The 11,321-nt window shown below is 37.3% G+C and overlaps 1 protein-coding gene across 1 annotated transcript; it reads left to right on the forward strand.

The window, feature by feature from the left end:
- The first annotated feature begins 1,556 nt into the window (after positions 1-1,556).
- LOC146574909 (troponin T, cardiac muscle isoforms-like) lies at positions 1,557-10,702 on the forward strand. Its single transcript, XM_085274973.1, has 13 exons — positions 1,557-1,623; positions 1,770-1,814; positions 3,188-3,386; positions 3,956-3,982; positions 4,107-4,128; positions 4,225-4,288; positions 4,390-4,506; positions 4,594-4,671; positions 4,850-4,951; positions 5,036-5,145; positions 5,278-5,368; positions 7,965-8,005; positions 10,325-10,702. Exons 3-13 carry the CDS (start codon positions 3,356-3,358, stop codon positions 10,362-10,364), a joined length of 723 nt encoding a protein of 240 aa, XP_085131099.1. The 5' UTR covers positions 1,557-1,623; positions 1,770-1,814; positions 3,188-3,355; the 3' UTR covers positions 10,365-10,702.
- The last annotated feature ends 619 nt before the right edge of the window (positions 10,703-11,321 follow it).

The following is an 11,321-nucleotide window of genomic DNA, read 5'->3' on the forward strand; positions in this document are numbered from 1 at the left end:
TCTCCACAGAACATATCTTTATTAACATGATAGTGTTGTAACCTGTGGTTTGCATCACGGTTGTATTACATGGAAAGCAGAGGAATAGATGCCTTTACTTTGTAAAAAGAAAACTTTCAAAAAAGAAAAATAAATGATAAAAAAAAAAGGTCAACATCCACCTTTATATTTGTGAGCTTTAGCCTCGTTCTTTATGCGTATGGCAAAATAGTTTTTGAATCAAAGAAAATCAAAATAATGATATGACACGTACAAAATGTGAAAATGTGACCAGCTTTTTTTTGTATGCTTATTTTTTTAGTGGACAAATCCTTAACAAACGTTCATCTCAAATGAGACTGAAACAAGACAGCATGTTATTTACCCTGGTCCACACAGTGCTTATGGGTACACAGGGTTGCATCATTGAGCCTGTTAGGAAATCACATTGACAGTAAATTCCTCGACTAAACTGATTCTGACTCTGTGAATGAGTAACACAAACACAATAATGTGCATGCACACAAAAATACAAAAAAAGTAAAACATAAATATAAAATTATCTGATCTATGATGTCACTCTGTGTAAATAGTTCACATAAAAAAGCAATAAAGAAAGAAAAAGAAAATTATGATAAAATGCCATAATTCATCGGGCATCAGTTTCATATTAGAAACATGTCAAGAGGTTCACTCGGTGCTGTAAAGGAATAGTTTTTACAATTTCCTGTAAAGAGCAATGTTCTTTTTCAGTGGTCCTATATAAGCTCATAGTACTTTTTTTTGACAAGTAAACTATGTGAAGTTATTAATAAATAATGATACATATAGATGAATAGAATATTTGCAAAAAATGTAACTGACTGTACTTTTGACAAGACGTGACTGACATGTGAGAAAACACAGCCAACCTGAAAAGAGTTACGGTGGAGGAGGAACTCCCATTGAATAACCTTTGCAAAGAAAGTTTTGGCTTCAGCTGTCAAGACTAATCTCCTGATTGTGGGGTCAAATACATTACCAAAAACACCGGGAGTATCAAAAGACTTGGCACGGTCATAAATGATGTTGTTGGTAGCATGTTTTTGCATGTAAGGACTGAGGGCAGAGTTTATGATCAAAGACAATAAACACAGGCTGGAGTCTGAAAAAGGGTGTGAATTTTATGTGAGTATTGTTTTTGGTATTCTGCTGTGGGAAAAATGCAGTTACTTCACTGTATAACAAAACTGCAGGCAAACCTTGTAGAAATGTCATACCCATCTTCAGAATCCTAATAGGAAGTGAAAGCAAATATCAGGAGAGCTTGAGCCATGCAAGAATGTATTTGTGTGCAGACAGAAATATTTTTATAAGTATTATAGGTAACCTAACTCATGAGAAACTGAAACCTTCAGAGAGCAATAATCCTGTGCTGTTTGGCGGAGGTTTTACAGAGTAAAAATAGTCAAGGCAAGTCCATAGAGAATACATGTTTTCCCATTCTAGTAGATGTTATCTGCCATCTGTTTGCAGGTATGTGCCCACCCATTGTAGACATGGGCAGCTTGCCGCCATGTGATCCACTACTGGGTTTAAAAGCTTATAGCCCACAGTGAAGGACACAGTATACAATTCCCCATTGAGCCACATTGCACGAGCTGGGTAAGTCTGCATGCTTCTGTTCTGTCTTTTTAAACAATCTAACAAAATCTGTAACTATTTTATACTTTTTTGTTAGATTTTGGGTTTCTCTCAGTCTGTAGAAGCCAAGTTAATAACTTGGCTTCTATGTATATTCGCATTTACAGGAACTGCATCCTAAACATGTCAGACACAGAGGATGCCGAATACGAGTAAGTACTGAATTATTTTCTGTAGAAACAAGATTGACGTTCGCAAAGTTATGCCAGCGCAAATGGAATTAAAAAGTGAAACAAAATAAAATTTTGGTCTGTTTTTTTATTTTTTCAGAGGACAACGTGAGTCATTTTGTCAGTTCTCCTAACCCATGCATGGGCTAGATAAGTTTTTGACTGTTTCTGTTTGCACTCTAGTTTACAAGCTGCAGATTCATGCAGCTGCATGTCTGCATGCATTACATAAATCCAGCTACAGTAGAAATGCCTCACCCATATTTAATTTGCCAAAGTTCATTGCTTTTCGCTGACCTTTGCTCTTTACATTGTGAAAGAGATGAATATATTATTGTTTGTTTATACAAACAATATCTATGACAACAATGCAAAATTTTGCTTTTTTTCTTTTGTCTGCCACTTTGTTGCTTTCCACTCTTCCATTTAAACATTCATCATTACTTAACACAGTGCATCTGCTAAGCTGCTGGCTTCACTGCACAGCCCACTGTATTTTTGGCATCTTGTCGCCACTGTAGAGATGGCTGCTATTCTGTAGCTTTTATGCCAGATTGACCTTTGTCCTCTGAGTCAGTCCTCTCGGTCTGAGATGTGAGATAGTTCACCTTTTATAAACATCCCAGTGGATCTGTCCTTTCCAGTCAAATGGTGCAGTGGGTCACCATTGCAGAGACAAAGGATCATACCTCTATTTCTGTCTCCTTTGTGGGGCTGTCCAACCAAGCCCATGTGAAGATTGGCTGAAACCAAGCAGCACCTGTCTCCCTCTATGGAGATAACAGTAGCTGTTAGTGAGTAATGTAGGTCAGGCTATGTTCTCAGTAGAAGCCCTTGGGGAAGGTAGCAGCAGGAGCACAATACACACGTTCGGTTTTATTCCTGTTAGAGGACCTCCCGAATGCTGGTTTGACTTACCTTCTTTTCAGGAGGCTGAGTTTCCATTTGTGCCCACAAATGTTTGATGGAATGGTTCTCCCTACAGACGTGCGGTGAGGATAGGGGGAAAAAAAATCCCCAAAAACAAAACAAAAAAGCAGAATTTAAAGTACTCTGAAAACAGGGAAGCTGGTCGAAAAAGCCAAAAAGTGATTTCCCTACTTTATTGATACTTTTTGTCTTTGGTTTAAAAGGAATTTTTAAATACAGGAGTGTTATGACTAAAGCCACTTGTATTGTCTGGAACACTATCCAAAAAAGCTAGTATTTTAATTTTAATATTAACATAATAAAGTCAAGCAAAAATAAAAATATAACACAACTATAAGACAAAAGACAGCATCATAAAAAGAACTTTAACTCTATTAAAAAATGAAGTGATTTAAAATAATCAGATTTTCTTCTTACATTTTCAGGTAAGGTATTACAAAGCCATGGGACCATTATTGCAAAGTCGTGTCAAGCCTAGACTTGACAGAAGGGCTCCATCTAAGGAAAAAAGTCTGCAAACTAGCTTATAGCATTTCTGTTATGTAGCTTGGAGGGGTTATCCAGATGGGCTCTAAATAACAAACTTTTCATCTATGATGGAAAAGAAGGAATTCCAAAAGTCAGGTAAAAGGAAAATAATGTGTAAAAACATTAAATGTTATTATTTTTTACAATTTTCACTAAACTAAAGTTTTATAGTTGAGAATGCACCACAGAAAATATGTTTCTTTTCTTTAGGTGTATATTTTATAAGCGCAAGTAGTTTGTAAGTAAAGTTATACATTTTAAGTGTTAACTCAAAATGTTGCATCGATAGATAAACATTCTTTGTATGGACAGAGACTAGTAGAGACATGAAGTTGTCTTTCAAGATAATCTAAAGTAGCATGTTCTAAACTGGACAAGAAACGCTTGTATGACTGCATGGCCCTTTATATCTATCATCTCTTTGGGAGACGTTCCTCTTAACGGACTCATATACTAAGTGCTTTACGAGCCTTAGGGTCATTCCAACGCCATCATCACTGACAGCCACTTAGTGACTAAAGTGACAGTGACTAATGTTTTTGTTGCATGAAGATTTTGTGTAGGTTGCGTCTCATTATTAGGATTTCAACTTTCATAGCTTTATGCTTTAAGCTGTGAGCTTTTTGTTTCTTTAATCAGTATTGACATTGCATATCATCTTTCAGAAGATGCCACAGAGGAAAATGAAGGAGGTACGGAAGGGTTATTTACAAAACACAGGAACTACTGTGTGTCAAAGGATAAGTGTTCTAATATTTCTCAGTGCTTTAATTTAATTTACTAAATGCTTTGATTTTTTTTATTGTGGATACACAGATGATGCAAAGCCCAAGCAAAGGTAAGAAAAGTTTTAAAATATTTTTATAAGTCAAACACAATACAATTTCCAATAAAATACATACTTAGGTACATTTTTTATTCTTGTTTTCCTTAGGCCAAATTTTGTGCCTGGCTTGGCAGCTCCCAAGATCCCAGATGGAGAAAAAGTGGACTTTGACGTAAGTTAATTTTAGGGCCAACTAAAATGAACAAATAATCCAAACACTCGTAAACTATAGTCCTTTGTTGTTTAAATAAAATATGAGCTTGATGTTTTCAGGACATTCAAAGGAAACGAATGGAAAAAGACCTGACTGAGCTCCAGACTTTGATTGAAGCTCACTTTGAGAAGCGTAAGAAGGAGGAAGAAGAGCTTATTGGCCTCACGCAGCGTATTGTATGTTATTTTTTTCTTTTGATAGTTTCAACAACCATTTGATTGTGTTACGTTTCAACTAAAAATGTCCTTCCTTTTCAATATCAGGAGAAACGCAGGTCTGAGAGAGCAGAGGAGATGAAGATCAGAGCAGAGAGAGAAAGAGAACGGCAGAACAAACTAGCAGTAAGTGTAGTTACTACAGAGTAACATTTTCAGAACATAACAGATATTTCCTACATGTTTAAGTTGTCTAAGAATCCACAGTTGTACCTAGGAATTGTATTCAATTTGTGCAAATTCAGACACTGCCAGCAGTCAAAATAGTGTGAAAAATCAAAGGTACTCTACATCATTTCAACAGGAAGAGAAAGCCAGAAAAGAAGAAGAAGAAGCCAAGAAGAGAGCAGATGACGATGCAAGGAAGAAGATGATTCTGTCCAACCTGACTTTCACTGGATACAGGGTAACAATCTAGTTTACCATTAAAGCATCTTACTATAAAGTACATGTAAAAGTGCATTTCCGCTTGTGCTTGTTTCCTTTCCAGCAAACACAGAGTGGGACAAAAAAACCAACAGAAAGAGAAAAGAAGAGAAAGATCCTGAATGATCGACGCAAAGAATTAAATATTGATCATTTGAAAGAGGACAAACTCAGGTAAAAGGACACTGTTACTAAAACACTTTACTTTCTCTTGATTTATTCAAAATATCTGTCATGTACATAAAAATTATCTTTATTCATCATCTGATCATTATACAGTAAACTGTCATAACATTTTCTCTACAGAGAAAAGGCTAAGGATCTTTGGGACTGGTTGCGCCAACTAGAGGCCGAGAAATTTGAACTTCAGCAAAAATGCACAAAGCAGAAGTACGAGGTAAAATGTCAACAGATTCTTGCTGTTGCAGCCAAAGATTTCCTCTGAGTGGACAGATTCAGGCCAAGGTGAAAACAAAACATGAAAGTGTGGTGCCTGGGAACACCCATTGCAATGAGTCACAACTGTTTTCTTATATATAATGAGTGGAACTCAGCCAAAGATCCAAAATAGAAGGGATATAGTACTCAACTAACCAAGGTTTTGGTGATTGTGACCCACACCTGTTTTCACAGCTTGGCTCGTGGATTAGGCAGAGGAACAATAGGAGGGTCCACGACCCTCTTTGGGACACTCCCAATAAGACTTAAAAATTTGAGATTCTCCACCAATTGCTCTTAGAACTGAAGAAGCTTCTCAGATGAGAGGTGAAACGTCTTCAATAAACTTAAAGAAGTCCAGATGTTTTAATGCTTGTCTGTCTTTCTGTGTTAGCCCTGCAAGAGATTCCCGGGGTATATCTGCCCTCTAGTAGCTGAGACAGGCTTTAGCCCTCGCCCCATGATGCTGATAAGCGTTAGTGAATAGATGGATGGAGATGACTGGGTCAGAGCAAGTGGTCCAAACAAGGAACAGTGGTGAACCAGTAGCATGGATGGCCAAGGCTCATTGATGCACATAGGGAAAGAAGGCTGACCCTTGTGTTGAGGTCCAACAGATGTGCTACTGTTTACATTATTGTATTTTGCACAACTCTGTTGCTTGTGAAGCTCGCACACAAGAATTTCACTCACATGTGCTGTACCAATGTACCTGCACATGTGATGTGACAATAAAAGTGATTTGATTTGATTTGATTTACTGTAACTCAAATTGCCAACAAAGCTAATGGTAATTCTTATTGCCCCTACTGGTGCCTTTGCACCACTGAAAGTGTAACGGCGGGATGCGCAGAAGAGGTAGACCCAAGAGCAGACACGGTGGAGACAGAACTAGGTTTCCAAAAATAAAGCGAACCTTTATTGCGGCTGATGGCATGACAAAAACTATAAACACAGAGTAACTAAGCGGGCTATGAAACCAGTGTTGCCAACTTAGCGACTTTGTCGCTATATTTAGCGAGTTTTCAGACCCCTTAGCGACTTTTTTTTTAAAAAAGACGTGAAAGCGCGTATCTCTTTTACTCTGAACAAGCAGCGGGTGCTGTAATGCAGTCAGTTCTTCTTTTACTCTTTTACTCTTATGCTGTTTTGTGGATCACAAGGTTTAAAACTACTTATAAACACACACACACAAAGTAACTCCACCAGAGTGCCTATTTCGGGTCACTTGCCGGTCCAAGCCCGGGTAAAGGAGCAGGGTTGGAATTGTGACATTAAGAAAAAACAATAATTGCTAAAAGAAATTTAATTTGTAGTTCTAAATAAACTCTAAATGCATTTAGGACATTTTTTACTCACTTTATGTCTCTTCCACGATGTTATTTCTCTCTCCAACAACATAGGTTACAATTAGATTAGCATGACCATATATGCAAATTAGGCGATGACGTCATTTAGCAACTTCTAGCGACTTTTAGGACAGCCAATAGCGATTTTCCTTACTGAGGAGTTGGCAACACTGTATGAAACACAGTGTCACAATAAGGGAAACTACAAAAATATGAGATGAGGATAACAGATGATCTGACACTGACTGAGCGGAAACACACAGACTAAGTACACATAAGGAATGATCAAGGGAAGAGGAATCACATGGGGAAAACAACTGACAACAATTAACACAATGACAGGACAGGGGGCGTGAAACTAAATACAATGAACAAAAAACACAAGGCTCTTTCAAAATAAAACGGGAAACATAACAAGACCCAGACATGACTCGAATTTGACAAACAAAGAAAACTTGGACATGAAACATGACAGATAAACACACGAAGACTTAACCTGACAATCTGACACAGAAAACTTCACACAGGGATGAGACAAATGGGGAGCTTGATAAATCATGAACTAAAACTGTAAACTAGGCATGACAGAATGTAACTAGATAAATGAAAATAACAACAAAAACATCAAGAACCTCAGAATACTGGGTCACATGACCCAGGACCATGACAGAAAGTGCTAAAAATGGGCACATGAGGATCAGAACTGGACCACGGAGCAATGGAAGAATGTGGCCTGGTCGGATGGATCATGTTTCCTTTTACAACTGGCAGCAAGACACCAGTGATACCTGCTTGGAATCCTTGGGTCCTGCTGGATAAACAAGTACAATCCATGGAGGCCCTGCCTTGCCGCTTACAGGGCTTAAAGGATCTGTTTTTAACATCTTGGTGTCAGATACCATAGCACACCTTCAAGGGTCTAGTAGATACCATGCCTCCATGGTTCAGGGCTGTTTTGCCAGCAAAAGGGGGATCCGCAAAACATCAGCTAGGTGGTCATAATGTTATGTCTGACTGGTTTAAATTTAACCTCCACAGTTACTCTTGAAAAAAAATTGTAGTTTGATTTTCTTTCATGTTTTCCTAGTTGCACGGTTTTTATGAAGATGTGATGATTTTTATATAGTAAAGCAAATGCTAAGAAGTCAACATGTTGGTTTTTCACAGTATAGATATCAATGAACTGTTAAACTACTGTTTTCTCAGGTCACGGTGCTGAGAAATCGTGTCAGTGATCATCAGAAAATGTAAGTCTATTCTGCTGTGGTTTCTGTTGACATTGAGTAGCAAAGGTAATGTACAAAAATTAGGATTTTATTTGCTTTCTAACATATAGCATGGACTAAAGACTGCAAAGCTGGGTAGAAATGTAGAACTACAGCAAAGTAAGAGGAGAAAGTAGTAATGAAACTTATCAATAAAAGGTTTCCACCTCCTCTCATTTCACCTTCTCCCCCCCCTGCTTTCTAACAACAATGGTCTCCATTCTTTTGAAACAGTAGAAGAAGTAACCGTTTGTCTTGGCAACCCCTGAATATATCCAGTCAAACAGGACTGGGAAAAGTGTATGCTGGCATGTCTGAAGGACACATACACACCCAAATTAAGACCATGCATATTTTTCCAGCTGACGCCATGTAGGCTTTACAATAAATATAGTGAAGGGCTGAATAAAAACTAAAAAGTTCTAATACTGGTTTTCATTCAGAATATGCAAAGCAGGAACACACCTGAGTCAATAAGAGAAAAACTTTATCAGACTGAAATAAATCTGAATTTATAAAAACCTCCATAGGTTATAAAGGTACAGGGGACACGGACTTGTGTAGCAACAACAGATAAACATAGTAGGCAGTTATTGGTTAGCACATCCCATTATACAGCTATTAAAAAGCTTTGAGTCACTCCAGTATCTGAGGGCTGCTTTTGTAGTGTGTTCTCCAACACAAATGAGTAGAGTCATGGTAATTCTATATTCAGATCATATGCACAAAAATACGCACACTGTTTATTTTTTATTCAAAAATTTTAATCACTAAAAACCTTTCACTAAAGTATTTTAACTCACCATATTCTGAAAATAATTCAAATGATAATGAAAACATAACCCTTGTAAGCTACTGAAATGCACCCAGTGTGGCATCAAGTTTGTGGAAGCCACAGGCACAAACATTTGACATGGGTCTGTAAGTATTTTGACCTTTTTTTTTTTTTAGTAATTTTGCAATTTTATCTATGTACATTGAGATTTAACAAAATATTGCACTGCATTGCAAAAATGACTTTTTCTACAGTCACCCATTTCTAAAGGCTCAAAAGTAATTTTCTGATAAATGGTTTCATGGCTAGATAAGGCCTCTTCCCTTGTTTTTCTTGACATCTTAAACATATAAAAGAGTTTATTCCTAATGTAAAATTTGCATTTAGTATCTATTCACTTTTTATTTAAAATTAGTTCCAAAGACATGTTCATGCAAGTGAGCGAGGCCATTATTAATCTGAGAGACAGCATCAAAACCCTTTGGAATGGCCTCATTAACAATCTGGTTCTTAAAAAGAAGGAATGCACTGGCCAGCTCACCAACACTAAAAAGTCTCAATGACCACACAAGACAACTAAAGAGCATGATGACAGAATTATTTCCATGGTTAAGAGAAAAATATTTTTCAACATCAGACCCAGTCAAGAAAACTCTCTAAGAGGTTGTAGTATAATTGTCAAGATATACTTTCAAGAGACAGTCATAAATGGCCATAAAAAGGATTTAAGGTGCAAACCACTGATTACAATCAAGAGCAGGAACAGCAGCCACACAATAGGTATGAGTTCCTAGCTTGGCCAGAAAACATCTAAAAGAGTCTGAACAGTTCTGGAAAAAATCTTTAGACAGATAAAACCAGGAGTAACTTCTACCAGTATGATGGAGAGGAAAAGTAAGTAGAAGCTCTGTTCTGAAGTATATCGCATCGTCTATTAAACACGGAGGAGGCAAAGTTATGGCACAAGTGTGTATGCCTGTTACTGGAACTAGGTCACTAGCTGCAATTGATGTTTTAACTGCTGATAAAGGTAGAAGAATGAATCCTGAAGTGCACAGGGCTACACTCTCTATTCAGATTCAGTGAAATGCTGCAAAACTGATCTTAATGCAATTACTGCTTAACAGTGCAAATGGATATTGACTCGAGTTACTTCAGAAAAAGCAACCCAAGATTTTAGCAAGACAAAGAAATGTGATGTAAAAAGTCAGTGACATGAAGTTCAAATGTTAGAAAAGACACAGGTAAGCCCTAAGACAGAAAATTTACCTAAAATAATTTAAATTTCAAATGCAGCCGCAGTGACTTATTTGCATCAGTAGAATGAAATACATTTCTAAAGATCAATTCAAGGGTCAGCTCACAAGGAATGCAGCCACTCAGCCTTGCATTCAGGTTTTCACAAACAGATATACGACCAGTGGGAGTGAATACAAGGTTCAACAAGCACTACAGATGACCACCAAAAAGCTAGCCTGTGTGCTCGCTGATGTGATGATTCTCTGCTGACTTTTATTTATTCTCAGTTCAAAGGGTGGCAGGAGCAAGCGTGGCCTGAGGAAGTAACGTCTGACATCAGCTGGAGAAAAACCAGCAACATCAGCCATCTGTAAACGACTGAGAATAAGAAGCTGGATAATAATATTTTCTTAATACTTGAAAATGCAAGAACAATAAAAAAAGTACGCTCTTTTAGATGTTGTTAGTGGAATAAAGTGCATGTTAAGTTACTGATAGCAGACAGATCAGATGATGTGGTTTAACTTGTGTTCATCTGACCATGTGTAACACATAAAGATTTTTTTTTTAAACTGAATCCAAAAGTTTAGAAAACTGACTGAAAGAAATAAGAGCAACTGAACCTATTCTGGTGTGTAGGATTTTGTGATTGCAAGAAATTTAAATAAACTTGTATCTAACAAAATGGATGTAGCATTTGTATCTGTGGCTCCAGCACTCGTGGGAACTTACAGATGAATACCAACTCTATGATAGTTATAAAAGCCACACCTGCTTTAATGAAGCCAGATTGTCGTTTTTGGCAAACTGGACTTAATAGTTTTATGTGACAGATTCCAGTTAGTTTACTTTTACTTTGCCATCCTGTTTTATTTGTGGCTTTTGACATATGACATCCACATAAGGTTGATGCATTCTCACAGTAATACAAGCTTTTTATTAATGAACACATTCAGACACAAATCTCCAGTGTACAATGAAGTGATTATTTAAAAAAAGGTCAGCTGTGCCAGAAGTCTAAATCTAAATAACACCCACGGACCCAAAATCCCCTCATGGCTGTTCAGTGGATTATGTGGTTTGAAATGTGGACGACCAAAGTTCAAATCTGGTCAACAGTTATATAATAGAGTGAGCGCAACAACAGCTGCAGTGCCTGGATTAATAAAATAAATCATAGGGGTGGAGTAAACAGAATGCGAGAGATGAGTTGCTAATCTGTCCTGAAGCATTTCAAACTGCAGTCAAGGGGTGTGACAAGACATGAATGAGATTGGAAACTTC

This window comes from Mchenga conophoros, linkage group LG5 (genome assembly GCF_057382185.1).
Source record: "Mchenga conophoros isolate Kocher_MC1m ecotype Shallow Benthic linkage group LG5, M_conophoros_male_GT1.1, whole genome shotgun sequence".
Lineage (NCBI taxonomy): Eukaryota > Metazoa > Chordata > Actinopteri > Cichliformes > Cichlidae > Mchenga > Mchenga conophoros.

Bases quoted from the DNA above. Each gene is read 5' to 3' on its own strand.
- LOC146574909 (XM_085274973.1), top strand. From the start codon at position 3,356: ATGATGGAAAAGAAGGAATTCCAAAAGTCAG. The intron at 3,387-3,955 runs GTAAAAGGAAAA...ATCATCTTTCAG, and splicing joins GAAGGAATTCCAAAAGTCAG to AAGATGCCACAGAGGAAAAT. The intron at 4,952-5,035 runs GTAACAATCTAG...TTTCCTTTCCAG, and splicing joins TGACTTTCACTGGATACAGG to CAAACACAGAGTGGGACAAA.